This window comes from Chelmon rostratus, chromosome 1 (assembly GCF_017976325.1).
Source record: "Chelmon rostratus isolate fCheRos1 chromosome 1, fCheRos1.pri, whole genome shotgun sequence".
Taxonomy (NCBI): Eukaryota; Metazoa; Chordata; class Actinopteri; order Chaetodontiformes; family Chaetodontidae; genus Chelmon; species Chelmon rostratus.
Genome location: NC_055658.1, coordinates 7,213,919 through 7,235,775, shown reverse-complemented (window position 1 = coordinate 7,235,775; position 21,857 = coordinate 7,213,919). Strand labels below are relative to the sequence as shown.

General features: G+C 43.8%; 1 protein-coding gene across 1 annotated transcript; it reads left to right on the top strand.

Moving 5' to 3' along the window:
- The first annotated feature begins 15,316 nt into the window (after positions 1-15,316).
- Positions 15,317-21,325, top strand: cplx3b (complexin 3b). Its single transcript, XM_041940294.1, has 3 exons — positions 15,317-15,647; positions 18,473-18,560; positions 18,802-21,325. Exons 1-3 carry the CDS (start codon positions 15,490-15,492, stop codon positions 19,024-19,026), a joined length of 471 nt encoding a protein of 156 aa, XP_041796228.1. The 5' UTR covers positions 15,317-15,489; the 3' UTR covers positions 19,027-21,325.
- Positions 21,326-21,857: the final 532 nt, after the last annotated feature.

The window sequence follows — 21,857 nt, the reverse complement described above, 5'->3', positions numbered from 1 at the left end:
TGTGTTTTCTGCCCTGTGTGTAAGTGATGTAACAGCCTCTCTACCGTGGGCAGGAATGACTGCGGGCTGCTCCGAGCACATTCACATTAATTAAGTTGATGCATCGTGGCAACTCACATGTGAACAGACATGTATAATCACATTGCCGCAGCAAAGCAAGCTGTTCGTGAGTGCACGTTCTCCGTGATCGCCAAACAGGAGGCAAACGTACAGCAGCTTTTTGTTGAGGAGTGTACGGAGGCTTGTGTTCATATGGATGACTCCGCTGCTGTCGTGTCCTGTAGGTCTAACATGAACCACACTCAGGGCAGTGCTTGACCCTTTCTCTTCGTCCCTTTGTGTTGTCAGTTTAATGGATCACTGCTTCAGTGGCTTGTAATGGTTGATGCATTCCCGTGCTGCGTGATTTGTCGACCTGATGCATCTTTGCTGCGTTATCAGAGGGCGCTTTGTGTGGAAACTGCGGCGATGTGGTCATTGAAAACCAGCTGTTTAAAATCATGTCGCTGATCATCACAGCATGCTGCCACCACTGTCTTTTATGTGTGGTAGATTTGTGGCTATCCTCACTACTTTGTAAAATACAAGGATTCTGATTACCACCTGCAATTATCATACAGCATCTTGAGAATCTTCTTTTCAATGCACACTTCCTGTTTTGCTACAGTGCAGATTTCCCTGCTTTTTCCTCCAAGTCACAAACTACAGCATATATATAGAGGTTTCCTCATTAGGTGGAAAACTTTACCTACTCTGAACTGCTTTCTGCTACCACACTGTTAACACAACCCAAACAGAAACTTAGAGGACTGCTGAGTTGGCTCATTACAATTCAACTCCACAAGATTTAAATGGACATTTATTTCCAAATGACACCACAACTTTCCAAAGACTCACTGAAATGAAACCAGTGAATGTACCGTGAGTGAATCTACGCTCCCACAGAAGGCAACGTTTATGAATTCAGTTCAGCCAACTTCAGATATCTGGCACACAGCCAAAGGTGGGCATAAACGCAGACCACAGTCACCCCTGATACAGCTGCAGAACAGGTTTGAACCATTAATAAATCTCAGTAAGACAGAAGTGGAAATGACTATTGATAAGTTTGGACATCATGAGGAGTGGCAGCTTGCAGAAATAGTCAGGTGGGAAACCCATCTAGAGCTCTAACCTCTGGTCATTAGAGAAGACGCCTTTGTCAGAAAAATGAGCAATAAGATGATTAGGGCGTACTGCTTCCCAGGTGCTGTGATCTGAGGAAAAAAAGAGGAAAGTGTGCCAATAATTCTACATGTGAGCCACAATGACACTTGAGCAATCAACAGTGCTGAAACTGGATTGAACTGGACTCTGGAAGCCAACAGAGGGATCAACAGTTTCGGCAGACTCTCAGGACTCAACGCACGGCTCAACTACATTATTTACTTGAACCTGTTCAGGTGACGCAGGCGTCTTTTCTCGGCTGATGGCCTCCACCCCGGCAGATCTGGAGTTAGAGTCCTGATGGACCATTTTTGGCTCAGTCTGTGACACCCATCGGCCAGGCCTAAGATGATGCACTCTGACACACAGCATCCCCGGCCCCACAAAGACAAAACATCACAGACTCAGTGTCAGTATGATGACAACCAGCTCATAGATCAGTCTTCTCAGTCCTCCTCCCGTCACTCTCCCCCCTCCCCTGCCTCACCCCTTGTGGGATTCATTGAAAAAATGCAAGCGCTGGTTAACGCTGCCATTAAATTCCCCACCTAGTCACTGCCATGTCGTCTGCCTCCACCATAACTGAGCACGTCCTGTAGCACGACAAAAAGGACACAAACTAAAAAAACAAACTAAGACACACAGGGTCCTTGCCCATCTTCCACTGATGCCAATACGCGCCCTCTTTCTCCTATTGGGGAAGGTACCAACTGCCACACCTTCAAGCAGGCTCTTCTTCTGGGTTTCTTGTTCCACTGTTTCATAAGGTGAACAATGGAAAAGATGCACTTCACTAATTCTGCAAATATATTAACTTTGATATCCTTTTTCCGGTCACCCACCATCTGTTTTCATTGACCTCTTCATTGACTCTGAGTGTGTGGTCATTGTTGGTGAGTTTAACATTCATGTTGACCACCTGCGGGACAGCAGCATTAAAGAACTGTGTTATATTCTGGATACTGTGGACTGACCCGGCATGTCAGAGCCCACACACAAGGGGCACACTGAATTTAATCACACTTTCTAAGGCTGTGGTGTCTGATGTTGCTGTTTCTGTGGTTTCTTGGAGATGAATATCTCTGTGCACACAAATGTTCAATCAGAGCTCATCATAAAACGGTGCATCGCTGAAAACACCAGTGAATTATTCACTAAGACGTTCTCTCCCACACTCCCCCCTGCTTGGGTCTCAGTCAGTGATCTTGTAGATAAATTGTTATTGATACTGAGGTAAAGGTAGTCTCCTGTAAAAAAAAAAAAAAAAAGCTGCATGTGGAAATGCCACTCTGGTAAAACACTTAATAAAAGAGAGCGTGGAACAGCTGACAACAGGTTGCAAAAAAAAAATCTCCAGGTGCATTATGACATCTGGAAAGACAGACTTTGCTGTTATAATTCTGAAATGAGACATGCAAGGCAGTACTTCTTCTCTGACATCATGGCCAAAAACAATGATAATGCAGGTGCCTTATATGCTACTGTTGACAGGCTGTGTCAGTAGCCCCTGAATTTTTATCCACTGTCCTTTCTTCCTGATACTGAAATTTGGAAAATTAGACAAACTATCAGTTCTTCATAACAGATGTATCATGTCTTGCATTGCAGTATTTATTTATTTATTTGCTTTTTAAAATCTAGCTGTGTGTCATTTTCCTCGTGTATTTCTAATATATCATTTCTTAATGGCAAAAAAAACTGTCAGTCCGCCAATGACGTCCTGTATTCTGTTCCTCATTATTATTTATTTGTGATTGGTGCTCACTCCTCCTGTGGGATGGCCGCTGTCTCTGTGTGATCAGTTGATTGGTGGTTTGGACTGGCTGCTTTCTGATTCCTGCTTCTGTGATGGTTCAGCTGATAGTAGCGACCTCAGTCCGCTGCTACACTTTGCAAAAGAATTACATTGAGCTTTTGTTGTTCATGCAGCCCGAGGCCAGTTTTACATCACTGTTCTCTTGTTCTTGCAGCCGCTCTGCTGTAGATTATTCCTGCCACAGCGGTGACCTTTTGGTCAACTGAGTCAAGAGTCTGGAGTTTATTCCTGCTCAGCTGGCTGTACTAATGAACTGCTATCCTATTATCATATTATTTCATTGAGACGTTGACGTGTAAAAACCCTGAATAGGAACAAATCCCAGGTGAAATCAAGGTGACTCACTTGCCTGTGCCTTCGCTGGCATTAGATTTGCATTAGCGGTGTATTTAGCCTGGTCTGTGCTTCAATATTCCCCCACTCCCCTGAGACTTGGCTTCAAAGGCTCGCCTGCTGCCTCAGTCCAAGATGGATTACTCATCAGCCCCCACACACAGATGTGGGCAGCGACATCATGCATGACTCACGTGGCTCTAAAGAATGTTCATTTTAACTCAGTGCTGGCTGGAAGAGAGGATCGGTCGTGGTCACGGTGAAAACTTAAAACGTGGCTCCTGAGTGGCCCTTTTCAAGGTGATGCACTTTACCTGCGTTCACAGTGAATCAGTCTGATGGCCTAAATCCACACAAATCGACAGTACCATTTAATCTGACCTTGTTCAGTTTTATTGGTGAATGTTCTCGCTGAGGAACACATATTGATCCATATTCATCAATATCCAGTGACAGCTGCCCAATTCAACCAGTTAACGTCTCCTTGGCCAGTAAACAGCATCACTGGAGGACTCAGGGGTTGTTCTCAGAGTCAAGAGAGACAGGTGAAGGATTTGCCAGCAGGTCCAAGGATTTAAACCAGCAGCCTACCAGTACAAGTACATTTTGAGAGACTTTGAAAAGTTAAAATCTATGAGACCATCTTTGACTTTAGAGCCATCATGCCAACTATCCATGTGAAAACATGTGACAAGATAGGCTGTGAAAGCGCTGCTGTCAGTCACATTACATGCAGCAGCTCCGTTGCACATCGACTCCTATGTATAAGTTTTTCCTTAAACACACAGAAAATATGCAACATTTGTGCATTAAATATAAAAATATGACATTAAACAGATACAACATAACGTGTAATTCATTTAAATTAACTGAAGCTTAAAAAATACCAACCACTGTATTTGTAAGGAGTCACTGGTTTAATCTGAACAGTGTGCTGGATGTCATTCATTATCGTGTTTTCTCTCTTTTTGATTCACCGGTATAGTTTCTATCATCCTCATTTGATTGTTTGTGCAGCTGAACTTCCCGTTCTGTCTTGCTATGTTTATATAACTGCAGTGTTCCCTGTGATGTGTCAGCCAGGTGTGCAGAGTTGGACTGTGACAGGTCGCATGGTTAGTGGGGACAGGCCGTGACGGACACTCTCTCCTGGCCGGGAGTCATCTACGCAGCCTATGTGCGGCCGTCTGTGTCACGTGGAAAGGAGGCCATTGCCTTGCAGAGGGCTGTGACGTCTTCGGGCAGCCTGTCACATAAATCCCACATCCTGTCCAGCCTCCGCAAGTTTGATGGCTCTAGCATTCAGCCCTGACTTCTCGGATGTCAACGGCCTACTTCGGCAGCTCACCTTACCTTCACCCTCAGCCGTGACGCGTGCAGAGACGCTCTGATTGAGCCAGAGTTAATTGAATTTGGTGAGCAAAGGTCTGACATTGGGGAAGAGGGAGGAGAGGAGGGGGCGTCAGTGCTCCAGCAGGGATGAAGATGATGAGTTGCCTTTGGGCTGAGGGCTCGATTCAGTAGAGCATATGAGTGGTTTTCAGTGGGTTTCGTCAGCGCTGGCTTCATGTTGTTTGGGTTGGTAGAGGCCGCGTGAGGTTGGGCAGAGACATTTACCAATACACAGGATCTTATGTAACTGCTCCCTGTGCTGTAGTGGGCGAAGGCCTGTGGAGATACCTGCCTCAAATGTTAAAGTAGAGGGGACTTCAGTGTTATCACGCTGTTTTTCTGGAGCCAACAATTTCAGGGGTCATTTAACTACATCTAGAGGTGCCTGTCACCGTACATGTACTTTTACATGTACTTTTGGTTTTATTTGTCCACCTTTTGAGATCTTGTTCCACCACCCCAAAACAATGGAGGTGATTTGATATTACTTTGTGGGGCTCACAGCGCTGAAACTGTATCCATCAACCCATTTAAAGCTCCAAACACACACATTTCAAGCCTCAAGATGATGTAGACTGCAGAAGCCACCTTAAGGCCCTTATCATTTTGTGGTCTTTTTTAGGCTTTAGTGGGACTTTTTTCCTTACAAATTTGAGATTCATCAAACACATCAAAGTAATTGTCACACTGACAGTCTGGCGCCTTCAGGGACCCTGAAAGTTCCCAGGAACGTTGCTCGTTTTGCCCAGTTGGTAACTGAGACTCGCACAAAACTGCCTCTGGAAAGATTTGTTTCTAAGGATTTTCTTGATTGTCCTTTTGTTTGATGAAGTATTCATGTCCGTTGTTAGAATAAGACTTTCTGTGATCATCGGTGTGAGGTGAAGAAGAAGCTCATACGTGTGTCAGCTGGTCTATGGCCTGTTCTGTAGCCTGTAGTCAGTTGTTTGTCTGTGTAGTCGTCCCAGAACCTGAGCAGACAGAGGAACAGAGGAAGTGACAGGATGAGGACGATTAGCCCCACCTCCACCCACCCCACTGCACGTGCACACGGACACACACTGACTCATACCCCCTCCTCTCATGGGGAGCAGCACGGCCTCTCACTACATCACTGTGTGTGTGTGTGTGTGTGTGGTGTTTACAGATGTGAGGCCTCTAAGGATAACTGGGATTCAGAGGCAGTGATGTGTGAGGGCTGAGATCAGACGAGGTCATCAGGCATGGCGAGCTTAGAGGAGTTTGTCCTGAGCCGCCGCTCTGCGAGGAAGTCAGCTGTGTGTGTTTCTGAGAGAGGTACAACGAGAGAGGGAGAGGATGCTCCAGCATATGTCAGGACGTTCACATTTCAGTGTCAGAATCAGCAGAAATTCAGCATAGGAGAAACACAAAGTAGATATTTTAGACCAAATCTTGAATAATCAGATAAATGTGCTAGTTTGAGAGGGTGGAGATGTGCTTTTAATCTGCTTTTGTCCCTTGAAGTCTTGCTTGTTATTAACAGAATGTGAAAGTGCACATGCTTCAGACCATAACGAGTTAGAGTTAAAGACATAATTTGCATGCTGCTGTTAATAAGCTCATAAAGCACCATTTGCATGATTGGAAACCAATGTCGGACACCTATTTATAGGACATAAGAATGCCCTCGTTCCGATCCGGCCCGACTCCACAAGGCCTCATGTTTGCAGCGGTTCAGCTGTTTTCAGATTGCTCGTGTCCGCCGGGACTGTGTGAACATCAGTGCTCACACACTTCCAGTGAATGGACAGACAGAGAGGCTGCACGCAAAGGCAAACACAGATACACACATGGTCGGCGAGGATATTTTGGCGGGAGTTGGGTCAGTGCGCCGCAGAGGCTGTAGGCAGCGCGTCTTTGCCATAAGGGTCTGAAAAATCGAGAAAATCGCTCTCATTCCTGAGGGAGAGACTCTTTTCTGCCTTCCTCTCTTTTGTTTGCTTTGAATCCTAGAATTCGCCCATTGCGTGGGAGCAGACCTGGGTAAAGACAGGCCAGAGTGCAGGTTTTCTGAGGTCAGACTGCAGGAGCTGGTGCTCATAGTGTAAACACACCAAGACGGTGTTTATTTGAATATAAAAACAAGCCGAGCTCTGCCGTGACTCAACCGCATGTGACTTCGTGCAGGGAAACGTCATCGCTGTGACAGCAGAGCCTGCATGTGTGCGTGTGAGTGTGTATGTGTGTGTGTGTGTTTGCAGGAAGCAGGAGTGAGGAGCGTGTTACAGACTTGGGGTCATAACTTCTGTCATAACTTCTCATTGTGCTGATGGGGGAGGGGAGTTATGTAACAAGGAGAAAAGGATGCATGATGCTGGCATGGCTGTGCATGTGGGGAGATGGAGGAAGATGGAGAAATGTGTGTGTATGTGTGTGTTATGGAAACAGATGAATACATCAGTATCCTCTGTACACCGACACCCCCAACGTAGCTGCCATTGCTAATGTAGGTAGTTGCCAGAAGATGTTTTCGAGACTTGTTTGTGTGCATCTGTGACTGTTTCTCAGTCTGTCGGCGTGTGTGCATGTGTGAGAGTGTGTGTGTGTGTGTGCGTGACAGAGAGGGAGAGAGAGAGAGCGAGAGACAGAGAAACAAAGCTGTAACTCGCACAAGAAACAGATGGAGTATGAGGCTTCAGGCAGACCTCAGGGTCACCACAAGATGACAAGATGATGTATAGGGAAGATATGGCATGCTGCATCATGGGAAATATGAAGTATATAGTGTATATAGTGTGTAATGTGTGCATTGAGAAATGCAATTGCTATTGCAATGAAGGTTTTGGGACTCCATTTTTCAACAATTGAAAACTAGAAAAATTGATTCAGATGAAAGTTAATGATACAAACACAGCTACAAAGCTGAGTCACGCCATGTTTGATGCTAATTGGCAGCATTTAACAGCCTTAAAAGAGCTCTGGAAATGAATACTTTGATATACGAGTTCTCAAATCAACTCAAGAGGCACATCAAGCGATCAAATCATCTGCAGAAGCATCATATAAGCAAACCTACGTAATTTTTGCTGAACAGACGCCACATTGACTTGATTACCATGCTAAAATGTTGTATAAGAGTTGCACAAGAGTCAGAAAGTCAGAAAACTGAGTCAGTAATGTCAGATACATACTAACTTTAGCAACAATAAGCTAATGGACTTTCACTTGTAAGAGAACTATTGTGTTATTTCTTCGTCAAAGGTTATACGGTCCCACTTTAAAGAGATGTCAGTAAACAGAACGGACTGGCAAGCAGGACACAACAAATAGCCTGTGCCTTCAAGCAAGGTACAACGTGTTTACTCCTTGCTTTATTGTGATAAAGCCGCTGAAATGTTTATCTGTGACATGTTAAAATGTGTAACAGTAGCACAAGCAGAGAAAAAGTAAAATGTCAGTTACTCAGTGACATCTTTATGAGCTAGTAGCTAGACAAGTAGCTAGTATTAGCTAGTTAGCAAGTGTTTTTGTGTTTTGATTGTGTGTTTTCAGGTGAAAGAAGAGGATAATTGTGTCACTTTTACTGCTTGCCAACATTGAAATGAATGACCACACACAGCCAAACTACACTGCCAAATACAATTGTCACAAGTTGAAGGATTTGATGGATATTTACCACTTTTCTAAACACTGCTAATTAGCATCCTACATAATGTGACGGATGTGCTTGCAATGTCATCAAGCTAGCTTTAAGTTAAGTGGATGCATTATTTTGTGAAGTGTAGCCGATCATGAACACATCATTAAAAACTGAAACTGGATGTAGAGAAATTAGGAAGAGACTGTATCCTCTGAACCTAGAAAATCCTTGTAAAGCTTAATAAAACTCTGTGTTATTGAAAGTATTTGCAAATTGAGGTCTCCTAAAAACTCCACATGCACCAGCACGGGATTATCTACAGTATATTATTAAATGTCAGGAAACAATTTGTTGTCAAAATGGCTTTTGGAATTAAAAACCTTCATCATTCTCTGACACTCGGTGCTGCTCCCTCTCCACTGACCTTCACCTCCACCTCCTGCCATCTCAGCAGCCATTTCTCTCCATCCGCATCTCACTCCTCTTACTCCCCAGCCTTCTTTATCTCACCCTCCTCTCCTTCGTTCACCCTCGCCCTGCCGATTGTTTGCATCTATTCATGAAAGGGAATTTTCCGGTTTTCTCATTCCATTTAAGCTCAGCCAGCACTAACCCATTGTGCTCTGATGTTCCTCTCAGGCAAGAGGTCTAAATCAGGCGGGGAAGACGGGGGAGGGATGGAAGGACGGAGGGAGGGAGGATGGTAGGGATTTGAGGGAGGGGAGGAAGGAGGGAGGTGGTTGATGAAGGAGGGGGAGGGAGGATAAGAAGGAAAGGTTAGAAGAGGGGAAAGTCAGAGAGTAAAGCAAATGTGTGAGAGCGGCGAGGAAGAGGTGTAAAGTAAAGTATGAGGGAGAAGAAAGCCGAATAAGCAGAGACATTACAGCGCCTGAGCGAGCTCAGCAGCCAGCCATATGCTCATAATATGGACTCAGATCTGACCCATGACCTTTCCTGCTTGCCGTCTTCTGTCTCTCTCTCTGTCTCCTGCCTCTTTCCTGCCTGCTGCAAATAAACTTCTCTTGTAGAATGACAATTTCCCTTAAATGACACACTGACGTCTCTCTCATTTTTGCCATTACATTTGATTTTCACTCCTTACTACTAGTTGCTTGTAATTCTTCCGCTGGATAAGAGCTGTAGCTAAGGGTCATTTTAACCACTTAATTAAATGTGGATAAAAATCCCCTCCTTTTTATCATTTGACGTGCAGCACACAGATGATATCTCAGACTGTCTCACTGTGCAGCGACTTAGCCCACTGTGTAGCCCAGCGGGTACAGCATGGCCATAAAGCTGCCATGCTTACAAGGTTTAAACCCACCAGAGCTACTTACACTAATACAAGTTCATGCATTTGAATGCACAGAAGTGGAGCATAACTAGTCTGCGCATACATGGAGATAGGAGCTGCATTTGATGTTGGCTGGTTTCTTTAAAGTGGTTTTAACAGGTTGGCAGCAGTTTTACAGAAAATAAAGAACACTTAATGCACAGCATATGGATTAAACAACACTTGTAAAAGCATGAGCTTAAAACAGAAATGTTACAGAAACAGAGTCAGAGACTCTGTAAATGAGATGTATATGTAAATGACAGTATTATAGCTGCACTGCAGTTCACAGGAAGTGCAAGTACAGGATTGTGGGTGAGGTAAACATACAAATTAGATTAATGGCTGACCAGGAGGTTTTTAAATTGTGTCAGTCTGGATTTAAAAGGTGCATAGATGAGATTTTTAAATACAAAAATACATTTTAAATACACTGAATGGTCAAAAGCATGTGGACAACCAAATATTACACATGCTTCTTGATGAATATTTAATTCCAGTATGTGGAAATGGGGGTCCACAGTTGTTGTGGTGTGGTTGGATGGTTAGGAGCCTCCTAATCTGCCACCTCCCTGACTTCCTGTAGGTTGCAGCTCATCAGCAGTTTAAACAGTCCATGTATTTCAGTGGTGACTTTCTGATTTCTGCAGTCCCAGACCGATGTTACTGACATTTTGGTGGCAGCTGCTTAGCAACCTTTCTGTCCATTTTGGGCCTTTTTTTCTGTTCACACTCAATTTCACAACCCATCTCAGCCAATTCTCTCTGAACATTTGTGCTTCATCTTTCTCACTTTTGATCTGCACATTTTTCTGCTGTGAATTCTGTCACTGAGTGTGTCTCTTAGCGGCTTCCTTTCACACTTTCAATCATGCCAATGTGTAATTTGAGTCCCAGTCTGGGTTCCTGTCTTCAGTTACCACTTCTTACAGAAAATGCCTTTTTTTCATGTTAAACCTGAAAGAAATCACAAATTACATCCTGAAGTAATAACAAATACTTTGTTTGAATTAAAATACATCAAAAGAGCAAAACTCAGTTGGTTAGATTTATCCACATATTAACCCAAGGAGATATCATACCAATGAGATATCAGTGATGACATGTCTCACTGAAAAGATGAATGATGTTTTTCGTCATAGTTGATTGAAATTAGTCGAAACAGAGAAAGATTGTATCTGCTCCAAAAAGAATATAGTATTAAAATAAGCAGCCGCATGTCAGAAAAAGGCATTAAAATTGTGATGAAGAGCTTCACTGTGTTTCTTCTTTTCTTTTTCTTTTTTAAACCAACCCTTTGAGGGTAACCAGGCTTCCAAGCCAGTCTAATGCAGCTTTAAATGTCAAGTTCAAAGGTTTAAATGGTCTTCTTTTGCTCTGTTGTGGGGTCATAATATTCAGCTCATGAGGAAGCAGTTGATGTTAGCTGCAGGGACAGTTGCCATGCTAACATGTGGTGTAGTTCAACACCTCCTGGACTGCCTGCAGGGCATCAAACCACCACTGCTGGGGTCCACCATATGTGGCTGTGCTGCTATGACCCCACCTGTCTGTTCAATACCTGGTAAGGACCTGATGGAGGTAGAAGTAAATCTCAGCGAATCATCAGCCTATCCAAGCGGCCTCGCATTATTCCTCGATACAAAAACGAGTTTTGTCATTGAGTACACAGAGCACTTTTCACTTCTAGTGGGATCAACATGATATTTTGTCATCTCATGAGGGGGGCGCCACTCACACACTGCTTTCCTTTAGACAGGCATCCCAGTGACTTGCTAATGGCATCATCTCCGCCTGTGTGAATTTAAAAACTCCCTGAATGTGCACATTGTGCCGAGGGGCACATTTGTTTGATGAGTCTAATCCCTTGTCATCCCATGTCTAAAGAAACAAAGGTGTAACACTCGGCTGCTGAGGATCAGCAAGTGTGTGTGTGATGGTGTACATAAACCCATCTCTCCCAATCCCACATAGGCTCCTAATCCTAGAAGATCAAGTGTAACCAGGCTGGAAGTGTGACTGGGCGGGAGCCATCGTGGTGCTTTCGGTTATGTTGACTCACACCGCGAACGCTCCTGCCTCACAACAACCACAGTGTGTCAAGCTTCTGTAAGCTTTTGTTGCTTTTGCCTCAAACACCTTTCTCATTTTTAATCAAAGCCCAAAAGTCACTATCGTACAGACACAATCTGTATTTTTCATCACCGTTCATCTGCATTGTTTCTCTACATTATGTATGTCTTATTTTTCACCAATGAGATTTTGACTAATAGCAGAAAAAACAACACTAAACACAGATGTTCGTGCTGTCAGGGAATGTAACGTGTCAGGTTCATGTGCAGCCATGCGTGGCCTTCACAGTAAACATCTGTGTGAAGGCTCTGCATGCACGTATGCTTCATATGTGCTTAACATAGACGATAGCTGTTAATTTTCACAGTACAGTGAGACATCAATCAAATCTGTGTAGGCTGTAAAATTTTCTGAGCACGAGCAGCATTAACGTGAGCCTATTTTTAAATCAGGTACTGTGAGTAACAAAGGTTTCATTTCACAGGCATATATTTCAATAGGCAGAAATGTCGTGTGGACAATAGCCCTTGATTCACTTGACTTGTATGTACGCAGGTTTTCTGGGTAACAACACACATGTGGAACTGGGGCAGGTGTTGGGTGAGTATTCCTATGGAAGCCCAGGATTCATTTTAAATAAGATTTTGACCTATCATTAAGCTCTAATGTGGGTAAGAGGCGATGCCACCAAAACACTACTGAGCCCTGCGACAGGGAACACCAATCCTAACCCTAACCTACTTATATCCACATTAAATTGTATATATATATATATATATATATCATAGGGCCCCCCCAGCATGTTTAGAGTTTATAACTATGACAGATTTACGTAAATTTCCCGCTTCAGGGCATGTATGTAGCGTTGCCTTAAGTGCGCCAGAGCGGGGTCAAACCATTCTCTGCTAAGACGGGGGGTAGGGGTGTATATATATATATATATTTGAAATATTTAATATGTTAAAGTTTTTAAGTATATGTTGAGTAGAAAATAATATTTAATTCTTCAGGCAATGATTTAATTAAAAAGAAATATGTGAATGTAAAGTAAAATAAATTAAGGGTCATTAAGGGGCCCCTATGGTCCTGAGGCCCAGGACAACATACCCGGTTGCCCCCCCCGTCGACAGGCTTGTGTATATACATATATATATATGTGTGTGTGTATACATATATACATACATATATATACATATATACATATATACATACATATATACGTATATACATATATATATACACACACATATATATATATTTATATGCACACACACACACATATATATACGTATATATATATATATATATACGTATATATATATGAACTTTGTATCTAGTAAAATACGCTGCATTATTACAATTTATAAAACCTGATATGACAAAAAACATATATAACAAAAATGCTGCTTCAAGTGATACAAGTAATCTAGCAAAGCCCAAGTAACCAATCTGAGCCTCATTTACAAAGTTTATAGTTGGACAAATGTGCATTGACACCATCTTTGTGACATTCACAGCATAATGTTGAAACCCACAGAAATATACATATATATTAGATATTCTTAGGCTACACTACATTGGCTGGTCCCACTGGCTCGATTGATACCATACTGGTCTTACAAGTGAGCACTCGTTAGAAACTCCTCTGGTATCAGACGGTTTTCCTCACATGAATCATGTCCCTGGTTACAATTGGGTGAAAAGGGTTAAGAGGTTTCTATCTGAAGTTGATTGTGACTGTAGGAGTGCAGGCAGGTCAACAGGGTCATCGGATAGGCACTCTACCAATAACTGGTGTTTCATTGAGTTGGGGCCATGACACCGAGAAGGCTCAACAGTGTGTTCCAACGAGCAAGAAGTGTGCAACCAGGACGTGCTGTGTCTTTTCTGTGGCTAGTCATAGGCCTGCTTCAAAAGTTGGGGGTGAAAACAGCTCATGTATTAGTCATAAGTTTGGTTGCACACCGCTGTTCGGCCAACATGATTATTCTGCGAGGCTCAGTTGTCAGAATACGTCATGTAAAGGCTACAGTCCTCTGCACTGAAATGTATGAAGTCTGTGTGTGTGTGGGTGGGTGTGTGTAAGTAATTTCTATCTTCTTGGATTAGCACCTCCTTCTGTGTACCTGCTAGAGCACCTGTAGTCAGTGATAATCCATAAAAAAGTGAGCAAGACCTGGGCTGGGAACAGATCGCATGTGTGAATATCAAGAGCAAAAAGATATAATGTCATGTCGAAACATGCTGGTTAGGTAAATTCTTTCTTTTTTATTAAATTTCACAGAGATTACAGTTTTGATCTCATTCACCGCGTTATGTTTCGATCTATTCACCGGTGGCAGCTTTGAAGTTGGAGAGAGATTTAAAAGCGAGCCAGGTATAGGCTAACAGGGCCCCGCTAAGCCTGTGACAGAAAGACACTGAGACGCGCTGTGTCTCTCCTGATCCACAGGGACCGGGAAAGTAGGCCAGGCTCGGTGTCAGACTGCTGTGAGGATCAGCGCGCTGAAGTTGTTGACTTGTAATCAAAGTTCCTTTTCACACTTTGGATGTCAAGAATCTCACAGAGAGAGAGAGAGAGGGAGCGAGAGATTTAAAATACTCCTCACACCCATAGGTCATATTTTTAGAAGCGAGGCTTTCCGGTCGAATACTGCGTCACACCGTGTCATCTAGAAGCACCCAGCCTTTTCAATAAATCATCTTTTCTGGTGATGGAAGCTGAACTATTCACCTGACTGCCGCATCAAACAAACAAAGACACATGAGAGGAAGCAGCACAGGAAGTCCTATAGGGGGTCTAATAAGCATAAGGCACTGATATTAAAAACTCACTTGTGAGTACTACAGACACATGAGTCACTACATGGAAATTATGGTGATGCAATTTCAGGATGCCAGCTGCAGTGCTTGAATGTGAAGGGCATTAAATGCATGTAGGAGATTGAGTATCTGCTCAGACTAAAAGATGCGTTTACTTACACACCCAACACGCTCCTTCATCTAGTGGAAACGAGCTTGTTCATGTTCATCTAACAAACCCTACTGGAGGACACAGCAACTCATCATTTCTAAGTGATTAGGCCAATAAACCGAACTCACGCCGTGGGTTAACAGACAACCATTTGACTAATTTGCCATTAGGACGCTCTTTGTGTGTTGACAAACTGTGTTAGGCTCCAGCGCATATATGACCCTGAGAGAGACAGGGGCACCAAAACAGCCAGGAGACACTGAGGCTCGTCACGTGTTGTTTGTCCCTCCCGGAGTCCTGCCCGACTCCATCGTGAGTTATAATCAGACGGCGAATCACGGGAGCAGCCCACGATGCCGACGCGCGCCATGCGAGCGCACATCCAGTCCGGCGGTGCCTGGGATTGGGCGGAGGGAGTGGTGGATGCAGACGGAGTCACAGGATTGGTAGAGTTCAGCGCCAAACTTGTTGACTCATAACTGAGCAACTCCTCTCCATCCTTCACGGCGCGGAGCTGTCCAGGGCCAGTGGTGCTGAAACTGCCAGCTTCCGACGCGCCGTTGGAATAATTCTGCCTTTTTTTTCCGGTTTGATTGCTCCCATCGAGCCTTTGAAAGTTATATGCTTTTGCGCAACACTTCCAGACGTTTGCTTTCAGCGTCATCTGACGGATATTTATCCACCGTCACCGCTCTATCCAAGAGCGCATCAAGCCTTCAACTTCTTACCCGATCAAACAGAGGACTCTCCGAGGCGCAGCCATGGCTTTCATGGTAAAACACATGGTGGGAGGACAGCTGAAGAACCTGACAGGCGGACTGACGGAGGAGAAACCTGAGGGGGAGAAATCAGACGCCGCCGCGCAGGGGATGACTCAAGAGGAATTTGAACAGTATCAGCAACAGTTAGAGGAGGAAAAGTAAGGCAATGATTGAAGCTTGTGAATGTGAAGTTGTGATGAAAACCTAAAGCATGTGTGGGAAGGCAGCGGAAGCGTGGCATATTTAAAGAGTGCGTTTTGTATGCAAATAGAGCGCTCCCAGTGCGCCGCGCGCATTTTTATGCATCAATGCAATAAGCGCTCCACACGCAGCTGCTCCTCTCGCCCAGGGAGCTCTCTGTCTCTCAGCTTCGGCAAAATGTGCGGCAATTTTTTAATTTGGAATTCCTGGAACCATTCTTCCACGGAAATGTCTACAGGGATTCATGCCTGGGGCGAAACATGTTCCTATTACTGTGCGTGCGGCTGAATAATGAAGCAGACTGTGTGGTAAATAAAGTGGGTAAAGTAAAACTATTTGGATTTGAAACAGCATAAACTAAAATTTATTCATTTAGGCTATTTATATCTCAGCATCACTCATACAAAAGCTACGATTCAAGGTGGTTGTGATTAATTTACATTGCAAAGATGTACTGCAGCATAAAATAGTGTAATTTAATTTAGAATGGTTTGGCCCCTTGAAAATCTCTAACTTTGTCTTTTAGTCGACATTCAATTCTATATATTTACAGCTGATGGGTGCCTTTTAATTATTTTGTCATGCAAAGGTGAATTCTTTCAATGTTCACTTATTTTAATTTACATATTTGTTGTGGTTTTTACCTCCTGAGCCACTGGAGGACAATATAAAGTAACCACAAGGTCATTTGGCAAACAGCAGGAATCCATGTCCCACATAGGATGTTCACTGTCCAGGTCATAGAATACGTTACCATCGATTAATAATGTGCAATAAAGAATTGAGACCAGAGTTTTACAGCGGAATGGTAAATTCTGATTATACATTTCAGCTGTTACACAGACATGGCGAGCAGCACCGCATGTTCTTTGCTGGGAGGAGCACATACCATAAAGACAGTTGTGTCCAATCCCTGGCTCGTCAGCACAAACACATTTGATAAACACTTTTCTCCAGAATGCCTCACAGTACCATGTGGAGACATTTTAAGCATGAGTGGGAGGTGAAGTCCTAACTCTGGCAGTATTAACACAGCTCAGCCCACTGAGCTCCACAGGAGGCATGGCAACATGCTTAACGCTCCGCCATCAAAATGTGACCTTCAACGCAAGTGAGTTATTAGGTGCTAAACATGAGCATAGATCACTGAGAAGCGCGTACCGCTCAGATTAAAGCAGAATACGGTTTGGGGGGATTGAGGGGTAGGGGTGGGGGTGGCGCTTGCTCTCGCTGACATGTCACATGTAGACATTTCATCACCCTCAGCGCCCGGGCCACAGTGACAACCCTGGTCATCTGATGGCCTTGAGAGGAGAAGACACAAAGCTCTACTCATTGGCTGCAAGTGAGCGCTGCATGGGCCTATGTGCCATTTGGTGTTTGGCCCGTTCATGTTAACACAAAGTGAACTCAGGCTCACACGGACAGCACCATGAATGCTGCATCTCCAGATGAAACGACCTTCCCCGTGACACATTGGGCACAAACATTCGGCAAACCATGCCCGTGGTGCTCCAGTGTCCCCTCGCCTTTAGATTATGCTGCTGATTTGATCCTTCTAGGCGTACGATGCAACCTCTGCCACTGTAGCTTTGAAGAAAATCTCTATGGTGTTGATGTTATTATGAACACCTACTGTATTTCACTGACTCTGAGTAAACATGGTCTGTCCTCACTGCATTCATGGTATCTTTGGGCTCAGGCCACACAAGCAAGTTTGGTAAGAATTATGTCATGTTGTTGACTCATGATGCTGGAGGCAAATTTTGCAATTTACGAGGGACAATTATGAACTACGCTGAGGCCAGAAATATTCCAGTGATGTGGAGTGGAGAGAGCATTGCCAGCAGCCGATTGCCTGCCCTCTGCTGGAGGCATCACATACTGTAGCCTGGATTGTTTACAAGAAAGAGTTTTAGAAGACAACAAGCTAAGAGAACGATAAATATTGGACATCTCCCGACATTTGCCTTCTCCGAGACAAATGTGTAGAATTCTACAAATGCCTAAGCCTTAAGGCCATTATTAAAATGGTTGGAGTGTCATCTTTCATTTCCTAGATGGTTTGCCTCAAACTTCCCATTTTGAGAAGACAGTTATGAAGCTTTTTGAGGGTGTTCAGCCTTAAAAGATGAAAACACCCTATGAGTCAGGGTGCAGGAAGGCAGTCTGCAATAATAGACAATGTGAGGTAAATCCAGGATATGTAGGGGATGGGTTGACAGTTGTGAAAATGGAGGAGTGGTACTGAGTCTGCAGTTACTAGGTTACTTCTAGTAGTTCACATCCCAAGAGACCTGAAACCCCTCAGAGGAGTGCTGGACTGACAGGATGCTGCATCTGGGGCTCCTAAACATAAACAGAATGTCCCTTCCTGCTTTTTTTCCCCACGGCATCACTGCTGCTGCTGCTGCTGCTGCTCCACCTTCTGCTGGCTCTACTCTCTGTAGGTAGAGCTGAGAGAGGACATGGTAATGCTATGCTCCAAGGCCTCCAAGGCCCAAATCCAGCAGGAGCCTTGTGATGCTGTAACTGCGCAGGGCAATAATGAGCATTGATTTTCTTCATTTTCAGATAACATGTGTGTTTTGTTTGTAATATAAAGAAAAATGTGTGGTGCTCAGAGTTACCATTGCTATTCTAAAGCTTCCCGCAGGTGAAAGCGTGCACGGTTGATGAAATAAGACCTTTCTGAGCCAGCTTTTGCTAAAAGTGGAGTTATCTAAATTTTAGTAGCACTGGGAAAATTCTGACAAAAACTGCTTTTCTTCCTTTCTTGCAGACAAGAACGAGAAGCCAGTTTTGCCCAGAAGAAAGCTGAGAGAGCCACAGTTAGAAGTCATTTCCGGGAAAAGTACAGACTACCAAAGGTAAACTAATCCAGCTCTGCTTTTGTAAAGACAATGCATGTTTGGATTCCAGGGCTGTCCAAGTCATGACACACACAAAAGTGTCTCCAACAGGATGGCTGCCTTGGTTAAACCCACATTATTGTTGCAGCCAAATACTTTATTTTTATAAACTACAGCGTTCTAAATTTGCCGTCCTTCTTTCTCCTGTCTGGCTGGGTGTGTCGACGCGGACACACGTGCATGCACGTGTCGACCTCAGAATGAGGTAGACGAGACCCAGATCCAGCAGGCGGGGGACGACGTGGTGCTGCCCACAGAGCTGGCCAAAATGATCGCCGAGGACAACCAGGAGGAGACGCACAAGCAGTCGGTGCTGGGCCAGCTGTCCAACATCCAGAATGTGGACATCGACCAGCTGAAAGACAAAGCCCAGGCCACACTGGAAGACCTCAAAAAGCAGACGGAGAATTGCAGTCTCATGTGATTTCGCCAACTCTAAGTCCCAGAAGATTAGAGTTTTACTTGTACAAATATTTTCCAAAGGCAGAGCTGCTCTGGAGGTAGAAAAATTGCTTGGGTGGAATGTCAGCTGGCAGAGCCACATAATAACAGTTTTTCTAGCTGTGCAGAGTTAGACAGAGGCCCTGCTCACAAGAAAGTAAAGATGAAGACGCTGATGTTATGAAACCTTGGGCTCATCTTACTAACTGGAAAAGAAGAACTATAGCCATAGTGTCATCTGAGTGAGCTAGTTTAATTAGCTTTCCTGTTAACCTTCAGACTTCCTAAAAATGATGAATGTCATTCATATTTTTATCGAAAGTACCTGACTTACACTCTGAAAGACTGTGGTTCTGTGGCTCCTCCCACTGAGATTCAACCAATGAGATTCATACTGCCTGTAGAGCAACTCCTCCTCTGAGAAACGTTGGCCTGTTGAATCCTTTCCTCCCTTCCCTCCCCCGCTCCCTGTGCCTCACATGACCAGTGATAACGCTATGATTCTGCAGCAGAGGTCTCAGGTGTGTGTGTGCCAGATTTCATTGCTTCCAAACGCACAGCAGATGATTTCACTGACGAACACGGGCACCGTGAACAAGAGCGGATCACTGAGATCAGCTGCTTGGTTGGAATGAAAACAAACATACACAAGGCTGACCCTGGCTCATGTGAGGACGCCATATGTGTGTTATGTTGAATTTGGGAAATGTGATCCCTTATTTTAGGAAAAAATAAATAATATAATAATAATAGCCATTTGTGGGGTTGTTTATATTCCACGTACAAAAGCACAAAATCTTAGAGATGGGCAATATTCATTTAGAGCAACTGATGAGGCTGATTTTTGTCATAAGTAGCTTACTCATGTTGGCCCCCTGGTGCCCTGATGAAAGCTCCCTGAGAGCTGCATTAATCTTGGTTTTAATCTTTTCCTAGGCATATCATTATAAGAGGCTGTTTTTTTTCTTCTTCTGTACTTCAGTGTGCCTTGGACGTCCACACAAGGCAGTCTTCTCTCGAGCTCCGACGTCTGTAAGCTACTTCTTGCGAAGACTGGCCTTTTTGTTTTGTTTGAGCTTTTACTTTTACTTCGATTAAAAGCAACAAATAATTTGCGAGCAGGTGGGAATCGTGTCCTACTTAAGGGCAGGAGAGATTTGCTGCATTGTGTGTACGCTGTAAGAATTTACTGTTAAGTGTGTACAATAACTGTGCTCCCAAATTGAACCTAGCATCAATAGCAACTAAGTAGGGAGCAAATCTGTGTTTGTGCTGCACAAACACAGATTTGTGAGGTTAAAAAACAAAAGCTGCTGAGATGAGGGAAATGTAAATGCATTAGAAGCCTAAAGGAAATGGCACAGATACGTGTAACTGCGGTGTGAATATAAATCCACATTCAAATATTTATGTTGTATAAGACGTAAATGTATCTGCTGTCAGCCTATACTGCCAACAGCGGCTTGTTCTTCTGTCTCCATCAACTCTCTGCGTCTTGTAGTGTTGTCGCCTGTCACATGACCTTTGACCTGTCCTCCATCTCATTGACCCCTGCGTCTCTGTGGTGCCGTTCTGTGCTGGTGGATTTGTGTTGTTTAGCTGACGTGATATGTCAAGTGGTGTCTTTGTAAAAAAAAACTCGTCCTGTGGCTGACAGTGCTGGTCGTAGTGTTACACAGCACGCAGTCACTGCGGGCCGAGTGCGTAACTCGGTATTCTGTGTGTTGTGTCCTAGCCAAGCGTCAGTGAGGGGGGAGAGTCGGGAGGGATGTCGCTGGTGTTGTGTTGAATCCATATACGCTACATTTTGCCAGTGTTTGATTTAATGTAGCAGTGAGGGACATGTCAGCTTTGATCTCATAGCTGTCCCCACTTTGAATCCTGTTATAACTCTACTGCCAAAACATGTTCTTCATCATTAGAAAAGTCTTCATTTTACATGTACATGTTTGATTTTGAGGAAATGTGGCCAAAAAGATCTTGGACGGGCGGTAATTAGTTGTAAGTGGTGTGGTCATGTGATATATGAACAGTGTATTCGTAACATTTCAATATATAAAGCAGAGGAAAAGTTGCAATAAGTCCTTTTATAATGGAACTACGAGAATCTGTCAGGAGATAATATCAGAGGGTGGAACAGAAGCCATAAAGCAAACTGCTTGCTTTGTATGAGTGTGTGTGACTTGTAATAATGATTCAATAACTCAATAATAATAATAATAATAATGTACAAATGTCATTTTTGTGTTGTCATCCTGTGGAACTGATTTTTCAGGAAATGGCTGCCATGACACACAGTTCTTCTTGTTCTCTGACTGTTTCTCTGTTTCACAGAATCTCTTTCATTCTGTCTCTGAAAGTATTTGAGTGATTTTTGAGTTTTAACTGTAATAAAGACATTTTTAGGATAATGATCTTTGTGATTTTTTTTGTAGCGGGGCTGCTGCTGTACTGTATGTCATGACTTGTCTGCAGTCTTACGTTTGCAGCAACCAGAACACCAGATGGAGACAAAAATACACACAACTGCAGGCTGCAGATAGAGGCTGATAAATTATGACTGGCACGTCAGTAATGGGGTGTTGTGGTCAGTTAGTATCAAAACATACATGATACAATTTAGCATTTCATATGGGGGGAACATCCTCATTCTGTGCCAACAGCGCACGAGTCAAATAATCCACGAGCACTTAAAGCCGACATAAAAACGAAGGTTCATGGATGTTTGTATTTACACTCAATGGCCATTTTGTTAGGTGCATGTGCACAGTGTGTTAATATGTTTTAGCCTTCAGGTCATAGTTAGTGGTGCTG

Coding starts and splice junctions, on each gene's coding strand:
- cplx3b (XM_041940294.1), top strand. CDS start 15,490: ATGGCTTTCATGGTAAAACACATGGTGGGAGGACAGCTGAAGAACCTG. Junction 15,648..18,472: donor CAACAGTTAGAGGAGGAAAA/GTAAGGCAATGA, acceptor CCTTTCTTGCAG/ACAAGAACGAGAAGCCAGTT. Junction 18,561..18,801: donor AAAAGTACAGACTACCAAAG/GTAAACTAATCC, acceptor TGTCGACCTCAG/AATGAGGTAGACGAGACCCA.